The 19065-nt window shown below is 34.8% G+C and overlaps 2 protein-coding genes across 2 annotated transcripts; one reads left to right on the plus strand and one right to left on the minus strand.

Moving 5' to 3' along the window:
• The first annotated feature begins 2175 nt into the window (after nucleotides 1–2175).
• Nucleotides 2176–5135, plus strand: LOC105783191 (F-box/LRR-repeat protein At3g59190). Its single transcript, XM_052627115.1, has 4 exons — nucleotides 2176–2231; nucleotides 3349–3411; nucleotides 3466–4661; nucleotides 4756–5135. Exons 1-3 carry the CDS (start codon nucleotides 2176–2178, stop codon nucleotides 4484–4486), a joined length of 1140 nt encoding a protein of 379 aa, XP_052483075.1. The 3' UTR covers nucleotides 4487–4661; nucleotides 4756–5135.
• A 7102-nt stretch (nucleotides 5136–12237) lies between these two features.
• LOC105783190 (F-box/FBD/LRR-repeat protein At1g78750) lies at nucleotides 12238–13941 on the minus strand. The gene is made up of 3 exons (XM_012608488.2): nucleotides 12986–13941; nucleotides 12767–12913; nucleotides 12238–12658 (listed from the first exon to the last, which is right to left on the minus strand). Exons 1-3 carry the CDS (start codon nucleotides 13910–13912, stop codon nucleotides 12401–12403), a joined length of 1332 nt encoding a protein of 443 aa, XP_012463942.1. The 5' UTR covers nucleotides 13913–13941; the 3' UTR covers nucleotides 12238–12400.
• Nucleotides 13942–19065: the final 5124 nt, after the last annotated feature.

Here is a 19065-nt window from a genome sequence, read left to right on the forward strand (position 1 = left end):
CACCTATAAACATAAATTTATTTGTCCGTCTATACACATTGGCAACTAATTCCTATCCTGCCTATAAACAACTAACACCTTGCATACTGAACATGTTTCAGTAAGACTTAACTCACAAGAAGTGGTTTGAATAGAAAAGAGTTTGAAAATGTTAAAGGTTAACTAACATTGAGTTCTGGAATTGCAGCTTTAAAACAACTCCACGGCACATGAATATCCAAATATACATTATATCAACAATATCTATGAGATATTGCATCAGTCCACATGAGATCACTTGGACATTTTAGCAAAACCCGCTAATTAGAACATGATAAAAAAAAAGAATATAGCTGAAGATGTATTAACATAAACACACACCATGTGAATGCACTATAAGTCTCAAATTCATCTTCATTGACCCATGCACAAAAAGAAAATGGACCAAAAATTGCAAAAGATAAAAGCACAAATTACAGAAGAATAAAAATATTGTATGATAGAAGCCAAGCTTTTACTACTTACCAATGAGCATAAACAATATTTCCATAAATGATTGCATTCAGAGGTGTATGTCTCTCTTTCGCCTCCTCAAACCAATAATCTGCAGCTTTTCCAAAATGACACAGGATATTAGTTCAAGATGAAGCAAATTTACCCATTTTGGCCATTGACCATTTCATAGCCCCATAATGGCCATAAAATTCACCAAACAAACTTTAACTAGTCTACCCCAATTTTCCAAACAAATTTTTTTTTTTTTTTAAAAGCAAAAGCAAGATGCTCAAGAAACATAGTACTTTAACCAGATAAGTCCATTCAAACACATGAGAACATTGAACTTGTGAAAATTTTGCATCCTCTTGGTCCCTTAGTGATGAGCATCCAATTTAAAACCATTTGGTAATAAGTAGAGGACTTTAACTTGAATATAAAGAGTACAAAAAAATCAAAAGACTTAATAGATGTGCGATGACACCTTTTAACACTTATCAAATAAGAAATAACCTCCAAAGAAATGATCAGTTTTGCATTTTCATTTTACACCAAAAGACTTTTGAATCATGAGAGCACGCCTAATGACATTCAATGTTGTCAAATATATTATACATGCGTCAGAGGAAATTAAGTGATATCTTAGAGGCTATAGATGAGTCACGACTGGTCATAGTAAAAGACGTGCATAGGCACTACATTATCCTTTGGCTGTTCCCTACCCCCATCATAAAACTGGAAACTTTTTGTTAGATTTCTATCAACCTCCAAACAATAATACTAAATGCATAAAAGTTGATGTAGCCGGAGAAATCGTTAATGTGAACATTCTTTCAATGGAATACTAGAAGAGGTTCTGAACAATCCAAACAGAAAAAATAACATATTGCTACAGAAATCTCGGTACCTGGAAGAGAAGGTGTTTATTCAAATCAACGGTGACTTTGTGTGCAACCATCTTCGCAACTGCTTCAAAGAAAATTTTTGTTTAGCAAAGGATTAATAAATTACTAAATCCAAAATCCGAATTCCAAGTCAGTTAATGAATAAAGCACATATGAACTACCCAAATTAAAATGTAATAGAAGATAAATTTTCCTAGAACTCATGGAAGCTGGCGAGTGAGTTCGATTGCTCGGTTACAGCCTCTAAGGAAAGGGGGCAAATTGGATGTTTAAGGCTTCTGGAAATCAAATAATGTGGATAGGGAGAGTAATATATTTGTAGAGCAAAACTGAGAGCTGTAAAAATTAAATAAATTAGCGGCGTTTATGGGGAAAACGCTGTTATTGCTTTACCTTTTGCGGTGTTTATCACAAAAAAACTTTTATTCCTCTACCTTTTGCGGCATTTATGTGAAAAACGCCACTATTGCTTTATATTTTGCGGCGTTTATAAGAAAAATGCCACTAGTGGTGTATATTTGCGGTATTTTCAGTCAAAAGCTACTAAAAACACCGCTAAAAGCTTAATTTGTTCTAGTGTAATTAAAGTCTATATTATTTTTAAATTTTAAAGAGTTTCTATTTTATTCTCATGATTTTTGAATATTTTAAAATTATATATTTTTAATTTTTTGGAAATATAAAAAATTAATTTTTAAAATTTTAGACTTTTTATGTATTTATAAAGAGTAAGGGTTAAATTTACAAAAACTATAAATATTAAGGGCTATAAAAGTTATTTTTCCTTTTCCTTTAAATGGCCTCATCAACAAGTAACCTTAAAATTAGATGGAAGTTAGCTCAAGGGCCAAGGTTTGTTAAATACAAAAAAAATACAGAGATTCAATGTCTCAAAATTAAAGTATATAAATTAAATTTTAAATTTCAAAAAATACAGGACCCTCAAAATATTTAAACCTATTGATCTTATCGAGTTTCTTAGCCAGCAACATGGCAAATCTCAAGTCTTCGGTTGACCATGACCTTGAACTTTTCTTTATATTCGAATTAAAATGCCTTGTAAGACATAAACTATGGAGTATAGCTCGCATTTCAGCATAAACAATGCGTGACATTGCAATGTGGAGGAGTTCTTTGTCCCAGCAAGCATCCAACATCAAGATTCTAGTAATTAAATTCTATATTTTCTTTAAATTTTAAAGAGTTTTTACTTTTTCATAATTTTTTCATATTTTAAAATTATATATTTTTTAATTTTTAGACTTTTTATGTATTTATAAAGAGTAAGGGTTAAATTGACAAAACCTATAAATATCAAAGGCTATAAAACTTATTTTGCCTTTTCCTTTAAATGTCCTCGTCAACTAATAACAATAAAATTGGATTAAAAAATATAGGGATTCAGTGTATCAATATTAAAGTACATGGATTAAATTTTAAATTTCAAATTAAAATATTTTTGAATGGTAAATAAAATTCTATTTTTAATTTTTATGATAAAAAGTTGGAAATAAAATTAAAAATATTTAAATTAAAATTGATATTAAAAAACAAGAAAAAGCTTTTAAATTTTAAATTGAAATTTCAATTATAAATGACAAAAGCTGAAATAAAAAATGGACTATAAAGTATAGTAGAGAATGTAAAAAAAAATGAATATCAATAAAAAAATAAATCACAACATTATATATAAATTTTAATTTAATGCTTAATTATATAAGCAATTACCATTAATTCATATTATTTTATAATTAATTTATTGTTAATAATTAACTAAAAGAAATAAAAAGAAGGCGGCGAAGAGACCTTAATTAGTTCCTCTAGATTGTTTTCCTAATCCCACAAGAACTGGAACTCTGAACGTAAATAAATTCCCCCACCAGCTTGAGCTAACTTGCGTCTAAACAACTAGTTCAGGGTTTCTCAAATCTTGTTTTTTGGGTTCAATTCTTCTTTCTTTTTTTATCAGATACAATCCCATGGCCATCAAAAGAAAACAAGGTTCCGCTAATGCTGAAAACCTAAAAACCAGGTATGTTTTGTCTGCTTTTCTTTTTTACTTTGCCAACAAGTAACCTCAATTGAGCTCATCTCCGTCTGTTTTTTTGTTTTATGTTAGGGACGTAAAAGCCAGAAGAATAGACGAGGAAGACCTAGCCGACAGACTCAGTGAGTTGCCGGACCATGTTATTTTGCACATCATGTCTTTTCTTCCGATTAAAGAAGCAGTTCGAACATGCCTTCTGTCAACCAGATGGAAGGATCTTTTTACTTCCATATCCAATATTGAGCTTGATGGAGTTCTAAGGAATAAGGCTTTACGTAATAGATTCATGAAATTTTCGGATGGATTTCTGTCCTTGCGTAAGGATATCAGCGTGGATAGATTTCGCCTCTGCTGTGGACCCGGAATTGATCATCGCAAGATCAATGAATGGATACTGTACGCAGTAAGGCATGGCGTTAGAGAACTTGACTTGATCTTTCAAAGTAGGTCCTTCGAAACAAGACACTTCACTGAGCTGGAATTCACGGTTTTCACTTGTAAAACACTGCTCACATTGAGATTATTCAACCTTCCAAGTCTCGTCCTGACTATTCCCACCCATTGTTGTCTACCGAAACTCAAAGTTCTCCATCTTACTTTTCTGAAGTTCTCTGATGATGAATCCATTAGAAGGCTACTTTCCAGCTGCAATTCGCTGGAGGAATTGCTTGTTCAATCATGTGAACTCAGCAACCTAAACAAACTCAGTGTTTGCCATCCTACACTGAAGAGGCTAACCATAAATGGTGGTCATATTGACCCTATTTGTGAACTGGAGATTAACACCCCGAATCTGGTCTGCTTTGATTTCGGCTACTTCTACTGTGAAGAAACAAGGCTCTCACTCATAAACCTAAACTCTCTTTCAGAAGCACGCATTTGGATTGGATTTATAGCTAAGATGTTTTCAAACTTCTGCAATGACACTGCTTCGGCATTTGATTTGATGAGAGCACTCAGTTGTGTTCAATCATTTCATTTAACCGGTATTTGCTTAGAAGTACAAAAAAAATCCTTCTGGATTTCATCTTCTAGTAAAAAAAGAAATAACAGTGACTAAGTGACTTTAACTATAACCGACCTTCCTTTTTCAGATTCAAGCTATGCTACAGAGCCCCAGTCTGATTCCCGAATTTCCAAACTTGACTTCTTTGAAGATGGGTGCCTGCTATGCTGGATGGGAAAACATGCTTGTTAGATGTCCATGTCTTGAAACCCTTGCTTTTGAATTGGAGGTACGAATTAAGGAATGAAATTGCATATTTACATACTATTGCAGTCTTGAACTAGTTTCATTGTAGCTATATATGTTTTGGTCTTGTTTTTCAGGACTTTGGTCCCGTAGATTGGCATACACCGAAGAAAGATCCCTCTTGTTTACAGCATCATATCAAGGCAATCAAGATTTTTGCATTGAAAAGAAAGCATGTAGAGTTTCAATTGATCGGGTATCTTTTGAAGAAGGCAGGGGTTTTAGAGAGTTTGACGGTAGAGATCAAAAGCGTGACAAAGAGAGAGCAGAGAATGATGAGTAAAAATATATGTGCACTGCCAAAAGCTTCAAAGAAATGCCATATACTTATTATCTAAGTTGACATAGTAACTATACTTGTTGATTAATATCTTTAAATTTCAACTGTATTGTAGAAAAGGCTGCTATTAGAGTTCACTGATGTTGCCTGCTCATTGGCAAATGTATACGAAATTTCTCTGTACCAGTTTTGATTTTTGAAGAAATAAAATCTGGTTCGAAGGCACTTGAAAATCATTAGCTTCTGATTTTTTATATTTAGTTGTTGATGTCATGCACAGAATGACTCCTTCGAATATTGTAAAGTTTGAGGGAAGCTGTTACAAATGGCTCTGAATTTCATCCAGATGCTACACACTAAGTTGTCTACTCAAAGATTGCCACCGAATAACCTGGAAAAAATTTTGACCATGAAAGTTGTTAGCTGTCTTACAAATAAAGAAATGCGGTTGATGAGGTGAAAAATGCATGAAAGTAAGTTCCATTTATAACTGATGAATATCATGTGGTGGTTGAAAGTTTTGGTGCAATAGGCTATAATGCAGCAAGATCTGGTTTGCTACAGAAGAATTGGTTAGTTGTTGTCCAGTCCTCTCATGAAGTCCATCTTACTCTGTCCAACCACTTTCCTTTTACATTTTTTTCTTTTTATTACTTTTCACTTAATTAATGTTTAGGTGGTTTAAGGATAATAGAAAGTTTCTGGGCAAGAGTTGAGATATTAGGTTTTACAAGTTTACAAATTTGTTTGTGGTTACTCTCTATTTCTCCAAATTTACTGGCAAATGGTGTATGTGGTAATGAGTTTGTATCCAAGACCTTCCTTTTTTTCACTTAATCCTTTACCTTGTGCATCATGCCATTGCAAACACTGTTTCTTGGGATACTGATGCTAATATACTAAAGTTTACCGCAGATAATTATTTAAACAATAAATTTTAATAAAATATTGGATTTATTACTTTCAGACCAAATTGTGGGTATATTTTTGGCGATTATTTTCTTTTTTTAGTACTGCTAAAGTTAATTGGGGTTGGGGTGTGTGATCCGTAGTCAGGGTAGTTTGGATTACATGGAGCAATGCTTGTATACTGCAAAATCTTTGGGCAGCATGGATAAATGCTTATTTACTTTAAGGGTGAAATGGAAGGTTATTTGACTAATGGGAGGACTTGTAAGGCTTGGGAAAGTAATCAGGCATAAAGTAAAAAGGCATAAACATCCTCATGTTGGTGGTTGGCAGGGCATAGAGTTTTTTCGGCAATTCAAGACATGGTTTTTGTTGATACATAAGAAGTACCAACTGTTCATGGATTGAGCTACTCGATCAAGTCCGAAGGCTCGTTCGAAATTTGAGAGAGTTTGGGCAAAAATTTTAGGCCCTTTTAAAATATGAGTTGGGCTTGGGCTTGAACATTCAAGGCTCGAGTTTGGCCTAGTCCGGCCCATTTTAAGTTTATAATACTTTATATTATGTAATTTAGAACACATTAAAAAATAAATCTATACTAAATATATAATACTACTCTAATGTAAACAATAAAATAATATTAAAGATGACTATATAAAAAATTTCAATGAATAAAAAATGTATAATATTTTTAAATTTTAATATAATTTAATATAATTTTTTTTAAAAAAATTTAAAAAATAATATAGGCTAGCCTAAAATGGGCTTGGGTTAGTTTTTTGCAAATATGGGTGAGTTTGGGTAAAATTTTAGACCCAGATTTCAGGCCAGGCTTGGACAAGCATAAAATATATTAATATCATCCTTAGACTCAATCCAAACTCGGCCTCGCCCAACCCATGAGCACATCTAATTAGAAGGCAAGGAAAAATTATGTGGATGTTTATGTGATAGAAGCAATGACCATAACTTTAGGCACTATTTCATTGTTGTATTTGTCTATTTTCAAAATAAGCAAATTTTAGAACAAAAGTATTGGACTATTTGTTTTGAAAATATTTGGACAAGTCAGTGGCCGATTAAGTTCAAATTGATGATTTCATTACTAGTTCTTCAGGATCAAATTTGATTACATGCGGATCAAGTAAAGCCACTTTCTATAGTTGAAGACATTGGATTACATCAAAACTCTTATGGAATTATTATCCTATGCTAATTTTTAGCTTTTCTTTATAGAAAAGTGATTGGACTATAACTCTTATGTAAGCAAAACTTAAGTAGTATATAAACTTAAGTTTTTTTTTAGTTTAAAATATACCAAAAGATTGAGAAAGCACAAATTTGTCAATTCAAGAATGTTTTATGCGTGCATTGATTTGGTAAGCAATCAAGAGAATCTCTTGTATTGCAAAATTAAGCTTTCAAGGGAAAAGTTTAGTGGGAGAGTGATATAGTCTTTGTACAACAGTGAGGTGGCTAAATCGATGAGAGTTAGCTTAATGTTAGAACTTAAATCATTAATTGCATTATGAGAAAGATAGTGAATCATTGCTCTGCATAAAGCCTCATAGGCATAGACTGAAGCCGAACTGTGTAAACAATCTCGATGTTTATCTTTATGTTTCGCATGTTTGATTTCATGGTTGAAACTGTGACCACAATTTCTATTTGTAAAGCAAATACCTTCATTAGTTTTATTATTTATTTGCCTCAAGCCAATCTTGACTATGCAATGGGAAACTTAAAGATAGAAGTCATATGTTTGTGTTACTCTAAAGAGTTGTGATGTCAAATTTTAATAAATTTTTGGAGTTTGAGGAACATTCCCAAATTGGCAGGAGGGTAGAGGAAAAGTCTTCAATATTGTTTCGAATACCTTCTTTTATGTTATTTGGCAGGAGAGCAATTGAAGAGTACATGGGGATTCAGGTCCCATCCTTTGAGATCTGATAAACAATCTTGAAGTGATAGATTAAAAGGGTTGGTTTATTCTGTTAGTAGCAATCAACACTTGTGTAGGGTGTGTGGAGTTTCATTGATGTTTACTAGGAAGATTTTGCTTTCTTTTTTTATGAAATGAAACTACTTAAAAAGTTGTTGGTTTTTGAAAATAAAATGTGCTTCAACTTAAAGTTTCACATTGCACTCATTACTTTTTCATAAAATCGAATTTAAAATTTTATGTATAATATTTAACTCATATATGATAAATAATATTTTAAATAAATGAAAAATAACAAAACTTAATATAAATATGTATAAAATATTAAAATCTAAAAAAATACACCACACAAACAATGAATTTTTTCTTTAAATTGAACTAGTATAATAAATTATGAAAAAAAACGGGTGAAATGAACTAAGACATAACACGATACAAACACATTTTATTTTCTAAATTATACAAAATATGATACAAAAATATACAAAATAACGCATGATATATAAACATTTCAATCTTATATAAAACGGTAAAAATAATATAAATGCTCTTTTATTAGAAGTTAGATTGAATTTTGTCCCAAACTCAAAAAATAGGTGAATTTGTCCTTATACATTAGATCAAAGAACAAGTTAATTCTTTTGTTAAAAATTCATCTATTTATATTTTTACAAACTAATGTGGCTAACAGAATAACTAGCGTACAATAACCAACTTTTAACAATAAAAATGGATAATTTTTTTAATAGAACGATCAATTTGATCTTTGATCGAACGTACCAAAACTAATTTACCAGTTTTTTAAGTTGAGAGGGCAAAATGCAATCTAACTCTTAATACAAGAAACTCCATCATATTTTTACCTATATAAAACAAATAAGTACAGATTCCTATCGCAATTCACTATCTAAAATTGCCAAAAAAAAAGAAGAAAAAAAAACATTTGGTAAAAGACATACATTACTAAGTGATAGCCCAAATTTTAGAATCAAAACATTCGGGGACAACTTAGAAAGGAATACATTTCTTTAACATTGATATACAAATACTGTAATACGCGGACCATTGCAATATGTATCATCAAATATTATGTGTTTGACGAAGGAAATCTAGATGATGCGATGGGTTTCCACGATGAAGAAGATCCAATGAGAATCTCAAATTCCTTTTGAGCCTCTAAATTGAGTTGAATACCAGCAGTATTTTCCATGTTTTCTAATGCATCCTGAGCAGCTTACCGTTTCTTTTTCAACTCAATTTTTGCCTTCATTTTCGTTGCTGCACTACTACTTCCAGAAGTCTTTGCGTTTTCCTCAAGTTGCCTTTTTTCTAAATATCTTTTCTTTTCGTTGTGAATCTTCATTGGACTAACGTTTTTAGCACTGTTAACTACTACTGTCTTGATCGTGTCTTGAGCCAGCATCGCAGAATCAGCTACTACTGTTGAGGAAGTTGTAAGGTCAGAATTAATTGCTCTTTCCCGTTGCTCTTTCAACTCAGCATTTGCAGCTTCCGTCTTTTCCTTGTCTTGGAGCTGTGCCCTTTTTTCCAATATTTGCTTTTCTTGTTTCATCTTCATTGGATCATCTTTCAGTACCTTCGTCTTCTGCTGTGCCCTGCTAATGGTGTCTGCAAAACGGCTTTTCAGCATTGTAGCACGCCCAGCCTTGTTTGAATTAGTTGAAAATCCAGCCGCATCTGTTGCAGGATTTCAAAGCTTAGTTACAAATTAACATAAACATTCTCATTCTCTATCATATATAATATTAAATTACGATCCCCAATTTTTTCGCAACATATTATTATTACGTAAGTTGACATTTGAATATCATTCTTTTAATCTTATTAGCTTTCAGCCATGAACGCCACTCGCTTCTAAGATTACGTGAAAATAATATTTAATCCCCGTTTTATCATCTTTAATTATATCCAAATCCAAGGGTTTCTTTTTTCTGTAAAATAATCAAAAGGATCCAAAAGTTATAGGAAACCCTACCTAGAGTTGGATGTTTCATCAGTTCTTTCAGTATTGTCGAACACTGCGGATTCAAGGTATCGTTCGCCGGTGTCTTCGGCCTCTTCTTCTGCGGCGAATCATCTTGTAGAACCACCGTCTCTGGTTCGGGCTTGAAACCTACTAAACCCTGTTTACAAAGTGGAACAGACCGGAACTGGGAAGGTTGTGTTTCAGAAAGTGCTTTAATTTTATCCCTGTTCTGCATGGTTAGTAACTCTCGAAAGCTTGTGCTTAAGGGAGAGTCTCAATCTTTCTATGTATTATTAATGATTAAATTTCGGTGATAGTATAGATTTATGCTTATTCGTAGTAGAAGAAACAAGAGAAAATAACCTATTTTAGGTTCAATTCGTCATAATATTATATGCACAAGTCATGTGCAACTTTTCTTTTAAGTGTAATGAAAAATAATATTTTTATTTAATATTGATAATTATATATATATTCATACCATTCCTAAAATAAATGCCCTCAAACAAGTTAAAAGTTGTAAAGTCCTTCATATTATGAATTTTTAATTCAGTACCTTTGTTATGATTTAATTACTTAATATTTTATTTTTTCTAAATGTTTATTTTATTTCAATTTTAATACTATCAAATAATTAAATGGATTTATGTTTAAAATGTCATTGTGTCACATTTATTCTATCATTTTGTCCTTCCTTGGATGCAATTATATTAATAAATGCTTAAATTTATCACTCTATTGAAGCTCTATTTTGATTTTTTTTAGATTTTAATTTTGTATATTAAGTGTGTTAATTAGCACCAACTCGGTTAAGAAATGTCCTTATGTAATTAAAACAAGTTAAATTGTTAGAAGGTGTTTTAGTCTTTTCATTTTAAGAAAAATCAATATGGCATATGGTAAGATTTGAACTCATGCCAATTGAATTAGTAAAACCTTAAATTTACCCCTAGTTATTTTAATATGCACAAGTTATTATTTCCATTAATTGTATATATTAATAATGTTGTTGATTGAATTGGTGTCACAAGTCAACTTGACACTAACTCACAAATGTTGACAAAACCATGATAAATAATTTATCCGGTGTATTTATGTGTTCAAATTTCATTTTACTTACTATTCAATCTATTTTTTTTATTTTAATATCGTACATATTTCATGAGTTATTATGATTAATTAGTTTCAAACCATATGTTTCAGTATTTATTGTATGTTATTTTTGCTCTAAATCTATAGTTTCCACACGCATACACGTGTGATAAGGATTTTTAGTTTTTATTTAGGTCCCTGACCGAGTTAGTGTCATGAGTCAATCGGGTACCAACTCTGTTAAGGAAATTACAGAAATGTTCCATAATTAAACTAAGTTACATTATTTAAGGGTACTTTAATCTACTTATTTATAAAAAGATTTTAAAAAAATCAATAGAGAGATTTAAACTCACATCAATTGCATAAGAAAAGGCTTAAATTGACAGGTAATTGGATCCAATTGAACATTGATGGCGCTATTCGGGCGAATTCAAGTTCTACTGTTGAAAGGGGAGTTGTGTGACCGGAGTGAGAAATGGATTTTAGGATACAATCGGTTTTGGGGGGTTTGTTCAGTCTTGGAGGCTGAATTATAGGATTTTTTTGATGACTTGGCTCTTCTATTGGATCGGGGCCATGACAGAGTGTTGATTAATATGGATAGTATGGAGGTTGTTCAGACTATTCAAGGTAATCCCTCTAGGGACTCGAACTTAGCTTTGTCAAACGAATCCACCCGTTGTTGGCAAGGGTAGTGCAATGGCGTATCCAACATGTTTCCAAAAAAGACAATAAAGTTGCTGATTATCTTACAAAAATGGTTCGTAACAATGAGGACGCTTTACAATTGTTTCAACAACCTCCAAGAGGGGTTTTAGTTTAAGATTCTTTGATTTGTATGTTATGTTTTCTTATCACCAAAAAAACCATTATACTATAAATTATACAAACACTCCTGGGATCAATGATTATTATAGGTAAAAAAATCTAAGAAGAACACATAGCCCACAAGAATTTAATCTTTGTTATGAACTCCCACTGAATTACAATGATTTTAGCATCATTGACATTCCATTTGAATGGATTTGATTACATCATTGTAGAGCAATATGTGAATGTTCAATCTGCTGATGAACAATGTACCAAAGAATCCAGCAGTAAGTGCTGCTGCTCTATGATTTGGGATACCGTTCCAATGTGACTTACTATACATCAACGGTGTTCCATGATTACAAAATGACCAAAAAAACCAAACATAATATGATATTTTTATGATTGAGTGAAACATTGAATATCAATGACAGAAGAAAAATCAAAACTACAAAATAATAATGATCCTATTATCATGCAAAGCAGCTGCTGCTATCTGAACCCAACAATAAGGGCTACTCAAAATCAAACCCACTACATTCAACGAACAGTTCTAACACTGTTACATAAACCAAAAATGGAAGAGAGAAATACAGAAATAGCAGACAATGAATAATTCTAACCATAACACCATATCGCATTTAATTTCTCCAAAGTGCCACACAAAACCAAACAGTTCCAATCATAACATAAGAAATACTAGTGTACGGCGACTTCACATTTCTTTGAATTCCTTGGTAACCTCAATAGTTTTTTCAAGATGCACAATTCATCTTTTCCAAGCAGGTTAATCATTTTTAATATGAGCTTCTCCAGAACCATTGCATGGTTCAAGAAATAACTAATCATTTCAAACGCATATTTGCTTCCATCAACTCCTGAAATTTTGATCTCCTTGACATGAAATAACAAACAAGAAGGTATAGGTAGTGATCTCAATCCTTCTTCACCATCAGCCTAAACTCCCACACCGAATAAAAAAAGAAATGTTAGTTGGTTTGTATGCTGCAATTTTGGATGTAATTATCGCTAAACAAATAAGAGCACTTAGAGAACTCTTCATACCAGATCCAGAATAAGGGTCTTTAGATTAGGCACATTATGTAGAAACTCCACAAGCCGCACTCCTTTCCGATAACAATAGTAAGAATGAAATTCCAATTCAACAAGATTGTGAAATACAAGCTTTGGATCAAGATGCGTTCGAAAAAACTGCACACCAAAACTTGGAACTATTATATAATCTTAAAAGACAAGTTCGATATTCAATAACAGTTTACTAACCGTTTCATTAAAAGCTTCAATGGCTAAATGTAGAGACTGTACATTGCAGGTTCCCTGAAGAAGCTGAGTAGCACTTCGTTCACTATGCACTTCATGGAAATGAGAGATACTAATCTCAGGTTTTACTAGAGACTTCATGTTACTTAAAGTATAGCCTTTGCCTACTATGCCAGTATATTCGAAATAGACAAGACTTGGAGCATCAATCGCCATCACATAATCATAATCTCTTACACAAACGTGTTCAAAACATAAAATCAGTCTCCTAAGCAAAAGATTATGAATATTGAGCTCACTTATGCTATGAAAACAACAATCATAGATAGTCAAATCTTCTAAGACATGGCAACTGGAAATTAACTTGAGAATTGAATAACCATCTTCGAATGCTAAGTTTGTAAGGCATAGGTTCTTGAGATTTGGTAAACAAGCATTAGTTGGAATCTTCATGTCATCTTTGATGTGCAAGAACAGTGTGAGAGTCACCAGTGAGTGAGAAGTAAATAGAAGAGTGGGCAAAACTGGAACCTTCTCGTTTATGAAATTAATGCCAATATTCTTAAGACCACGAGACAGTGCAGTAGATATCCAACCATAAAGGGGTAAATAATCATCCTCATCATCCACAAAATAGTCATTCACCCGAAAGGATTCTAAATGGACCCGGTCTCTGGGATTAAAAAGTAATGTATCAACAAAATTCATGAAGTTGTTAACATCTTCCTCATACAGATTTTTTAAGCAATGTTCAAAATCAAGGATAGATATAGAGGAAGCAAAGAGATACTTCCACCTGGTTGAAAGAATAGAAGTTCGAACTGCTTCTTTATTGGGAAGGAAGGACAAAATGTGTGAAAGAATAGAGTCAGGCAAATTATTGATCCTATCTAAGACACCCACAGTTTCTGGTTGCTGTCGCCTCCCCATCCTCCTCCCACCCGACACCACTTTTCTTGCTTCGTCTTTTACTCCTCCGTTTTATCCCTAAAATTTTCTGCTCTGCTTCTTTGCGATTCCCACATAATTCTGTAATTTTCCCTCCCAATTACTGTCAACCCGAATCTCTGCGGCGTTAGAGTGTAGTTTGGGGTCTAAATTCTTTAGATCAAATCAGTGTCACGTTGGCCCAATCCTTTTGGGTTTCAAGGGATTCCGGCTAGGTTGATAAACTCAAAACATGAAAAAAATAAGTGTTTTTTTACCTAAATAATATAAAATAATTAATTAATTACTGAAATAGAATAGAAAAAATTTATTTACGAAAGCATTCCCTACAGTAATCCACCCGCTTCTCCCAATCATTGTGGCATGATTAGTTTTTAGAAAAGATTAGATTAGATTTGATAAGGCTTATCTTGTAAAGGCTGACTTAGGCGAGTTTGGAGCAAACCGATCGCCTAAGGCCGCACGGTTTGCGAGACGAAAGGTCTAGCCCCGTGACAAGTGGTATCCGAGCCAAGGTTTGAACCAAGTAATATTCGAGTTGTTGGTTCAAAGGCACCGTTGAGATGTCAAAAGAAGAGTTCGAACAAAGGTGGGCGAGGAAGTCTTTGAGGGAGACATTATCGGCAGTAGAGGAACGTGTGGGAAAACTCGAGGGATCCATGGAGGATGTAAAGGAGGCACTCGATGGGGTCGAGGATCGCATAGAAAACTGGAAGGAGCAGTCTAGAGACTATGTAAAGATGTCTCTTGGTTCCACCATGGATAAGGTAAACGAGTTGTTTAATTCACACAGGGATAAGCTGTCGAACAGGAATGATGCTCTCGAGGCCATGATGATGGCTTTGAAGGAGGAAACAATGGCCACGACGAGGGCTCTGAGCACAAGAATAGAGGAGCTCGAGGGAGAGCTGGCCTTGTGTCGAGCAGCCGTGGGGAAAGGAGTGGCAAATGCAGCACTCAGTAACGAGGATGTCCCAAAGCCGAAAGAGTTTGTGGGGACAAGGTCTGCATGTGAGGTGGACAATTTCTTGTGGAGGATGGAAAACTACTTCCGTGCCAAAGGCATCATGGAGGATGCGGTTAAGGTAAACACTGCTTCAATGTTTCTTACTGACATTGCGCTTTTATGGTGGCGAGGTAGGACCACAGATAAAAGGCATGGTGAGATTGGGACGTGGCAAGAGTTCCAATGCGAATTGAAGGGACAGTTTTACCCAGAGTTTGCCGAGGAAGAAGCTCGGGCAAAGTTGCAAGGGATAATGCAACGGGGCACAGTGGGGGAGCATGTTCGAGAGTTCAAGGAACTCATGCTCCAAGTTTCAGATGTGACCGATGAAGAAGCATTGCTTGCTTTTCAAAAGGGATTGAAGCCGTGGGTCAGACAGGATGTGGAACAAAGAGGTGTCCAAAAGCTGTCGGAAGCCATGACGGTAGTTGAGTCCGTGGGTAAGCTTGGTCTAGGGAAAGACAAGCTTGGGTCTTCCAAGTCCGAGGAAAGGGGCGTATGTGAAAGGGATCACAAGGAAGATAGAGTTGATGGCAATGGCAACGGTGACAATGGTGGTAATGGGAAACCACGAGTTGGGAAGAAGAAACCCAAGAGGAAAATGGACAAGCTGAAATGCTTTCTCTGCGACGGTCCACACTTGTTAAAGAAATGTCCGAAGAAATGCGCGCTTAAGGAGAAGCTGGTGGGTAAGGCCTTGGTACTTGGTTCGAGCGCAAAGGGTGTCGAAGCCAATGAGGCCAAAAGCGAGAAGAAGCCAGTGGAGTGCTTTTTGTGTCATGGTCCGCATAGGTTGCGGAAGTGTCCGAGGAAGTCTGTCATCGAGGGGAACGATGGAGCAGACAAGGAGCCCAAGAAGCTTGGTTCGAGTAAGGGAAAAGCCGAAGCCAAGAGGGCAAAGAGGAGCAAAAAGAAGCGAGTAAAGTTCTTCTTGTGCCGTGGTCCGCATGAGTTGCGGAACTGTCCAAAGCAAGCCGGAGTCAAAAGAAAGGCAATGTCTGAGCTTGGTGAGTCGTCGGAGGGGCTTCCACCCAAGGAAGAGGTGAGTTTGTCATCGAACTTAGTGGAAAAGGTTGCGATGAAAACAGTGAAGCTGAGACCAATGAGGCTCAAGTTGAGTGAAGTGTCAGAGTTGGCCGAGTCACTGACAAGGCTTCCACCTATGGGAGAGGTGGGTGGTGCATCAGACTTCAAGAAAAAGGAAGGGATGCATGTGGGACAGTTGACCAGAGTAAATGCAGCAAGTAGGACGGCTCGAGTTAAGAAGCGACGTAAGCCGAGGCAAGAGTCCCGAAGGAAGGGAAAGGCTAAGGCGTCGAGACGAGACTGGGGCGAATCAAGTCAATGCCATTCAGAAGTCGCAACGAGGACGTTGCGAGAATGGGTGGGGGAGAATGTCACGGGCCGCAGTTCAAAGCCCGTGACCAGCGCACCAAATGCATCCAATGGAGGTCTGTTGCTCAGATGGGGATCATTTGGCCCACAAGAACTGGCCCGATTCAAAGAGATATTGGAGAAGCCTGTCAGAGTAAAGCCTGGTTGGCCCGATAGTGAAGAGATGGCAACTTAGGCTAATATGGTAACTAATCTTAGAAGATAGAGGGAATCATATCTTGTAAAGATTAGATTAGATTTGATAAGGCTTATCTTGTAAATCCCTAAAATTAAGGGATATGGTTAAATCTCATCCGTCGATGTAATTGTATCTTGACCGTCGGTTTTGGGAGAGCTCAGCTATAAATAGAGAGCCTCCCCCTCATTTGTACTCACTCCTGAATTGTTTCATTATTCTTTGTGAATAAGAATTGAGAGTATTTACTCAAACACTTTGCGAGCGCTCTTTCTGTTGTTCTTTGGCTTGCTTAGCTTCTTTTGGCACAATCGCTTCCGCTATACAAGTTGGTGCCTTGGAGGAATTCTAAGGAATCCTCACTTTTGGTGTGTATTTTCTAGAAAATACCCATATTTCTTTGAGTATTTTGAAGTAATTTTTTTAATGCTGTCGCCAATGTGTCAGATGCCACCAGAAATATTTTTTTTTTAAAAAAAATTTAACAATTGAAAATTTTGAAAAAGGAGAAAAAGAAAGTGAAATAAAAAAAAAAGCTTCAAAAGTCAAAAAAGATGTAATGCCCGTGGCTAACTGGTTACATCGATTGCAGACCATCAGATCGGTGCTGTCTGGCTGTTATTATAATTTGACAAGTGGAAACACATTTGCTACTTCAAGTATTTGTTTATGGGTTAAAATGTAAATTTTACACCGAAATATTAGTAAAATTCACACTCAACTTTTAAAGTTTGACCATTAAATTTTAAATTTTATTGAATATTTCCACCAACTTTGATCTTTTAACTAAAGTTTATCAAACAATGTTAATTTTGATGATTTGAAAATAATTTTTTAATAAAAAATAAATATTTCAATATTTTATTTCAGTAATTAAAAAGAAGTCGCTGTATGCATTTTGGCACGTGGTTTTTGTTTTCTTTGTCCTTTGTTCGATTTGTTTGTTTTCAGATCAGTTTTTTATGTTTTTGCGCAGTAACAGTGGTTTATTTTCGCTGAGCTCATCAATGGAAGATGATATTACAGGCTTGTCCCTTCGTGATGATGAAGATGAAGCATGGCCAGTGGTCCTTAGGGGTTCTCATAGCGAGTCTAGGTTTAAGTTTTCTCTTGTTGGTTGTTTCCTCACGACGAGCGTAATACGTTTTGAAGCAAAGCGAATGACGATGGCAAACCTATGGCACCCACTTAGGGGTATTACAATTTCCGATTTGGGCAAAAATGGTTTCTATTTCGTTTTTATGCGGAAGTGGATATGTAACACCCCTAACTCGTACCCGTCGATAAAATAGGATTTCGGAGCATTACCGAATAAACGTTACTTAAATCATTCATTTCAAAACATTTCAATAATCACAACATAATCCATCATTAATCATGCATATCGTCCCTTATTCAAGCCCTCGAGACCTTAGAATCACTTTAGAAATGATTCGGGACTAAATTGGGAACATTTGAAAATTTGAGAAAAAGGTTAGAAAAATTTAACTACAGGGGTCACACGGCCGTATGGCCAGGCTGTGTGACTCACACGGCTAAGACACACACCCGTGTAACTTTCGAAATAGGGACACGCGGCCATGTCCCAACCCGTGTCCGTGCCCGTGAAACTTTCTAACTTGGGTCACACGACCAAGCCACACGCTTGTGTGTCAGGCCGTGTAACTCTCAAAATGGCCTCACACTCTTGTATGCCAGCTGTGTATCTCACACGGCCAAGTCACATGCCTGTGTGTCTGGCCGTGTGAACCTAAATTGTACCTTAAACAACAAGTTTACCATTTCCTACTTAGTTGGACATTAAGCAACTAAAAGACCATTCATTTAACCTATTCAAAACACGATCAAGCATACTCAAAATACGTCAAAACAATCATCCTAGGTACCTAACCAATGTACCCTCATTAGTACAACATTTATATCATCAAAACATATCATCAATGCATCATTCAAATCAATATTTTAAGCACACCAATTCATTCACTTTAACCTAACTTATAACTACCTAAAATATCAAGCTTAAGTTCACATACACTTCACAAGCAATGGTTCCAAAGTAACATGCCAATTTATGGCTTCAAACACAAACATAGATTTATATACTCAAAGCAACATTATACTTATAACTCCATTTACAATCCATTCATAAAATAACTATCAATTAAGACATCCTAGGTACATGCCATCACAAAAAGTAAACATAACCACATTTGAGATTGGAACCGTTTTTGGATGCTGAGCCGACGATCAAAAGAAAAGTACCTAACTTGTGCATGGAAAACAAAACTGTACGCTGAGTAAAACCCAGTGATTTCTATAATCTGAACAATTAAAGACATAAGGATACAAGAATGCATAACTTGAATTATACAAACATATTATTGTATAAGCTTACCATTACAATATACCATCATTTAAAGTTCATGCATATTACCATATCATTTCATACTATACTCAATTTTCACATACTATCATATTTGATTTGTTAAACAAATATCTCAATTCACATCACTTGCTATATAAATAGTTTTTCACATATCAATCCACATTTCATTTAAT

The sequence above is a fragment of the Gossypium raimondii genome, chromosome 13, assembly GCF_025698545.1.
Source record: "Gossypium raimondii isolate GPD5lz chromosome 13, ASM2569854v1, whole genome shotgun sequence".
NCBI classification, from domain to species: Eukaryota; Viridiplantae; Streptophyta; class Magnoliopsida; order Malvales; family Malvaceae; genus Gossypium; species Gossypium raimondii.

What these genes read in the sequence shown, in the direction of transcription:
- LOC105783191 (XM_052627115.1), top strand. Translation starts at nt 2,176, where the DNA reads ATGGCCTCATCAACAAGTAACCTTAAAATTAGATGGAAGTTAGCTCAA. An exon ending in AAGTTAGCTCAAGGGCCAAG is followed by an intron (nt 2,232 to 3,348) that starts GTTTGTTAAATA and finishes TTTTTTTATCAG; the next exon opens with ATACAATCCCATGGCCATCA. An exon ending in GCTGAAAACCTAAAAACCAG is followed by an intron (nt 3,412 to 3,465) that starts GTATGTTTTGTC and finishes ACCTCAATTGAG; the next exon opens with CTCATCTCCGTCTGTTTTTT.
- LOC105783190 (XM_012608488.2), bottom strand. Translation starts at nt 13,912, where the DNA reads ATGGGGAGGCGACAGCAACCAGAAACTGTGGGTGTCTTAGATAGGATC. An exon ending in TTGAAGCTTTTAATGAAACG is followed by an intron (nt 12,914 to 12,985) that starts GTTAGTAAACTG and finishes TTTGGTGTGCAG; the next exon opens with TTTTTTCGAACGCATCTTGA. An exon ending in AGACCCTTATTCTGGATCTG is followed by an intron (nt 12,659 to 12,766) that starts GTATGAAGAGTT and finishes GTGGGAGTTTAG; the next exon opens with GCTGATGGTGAAGAAGGATT.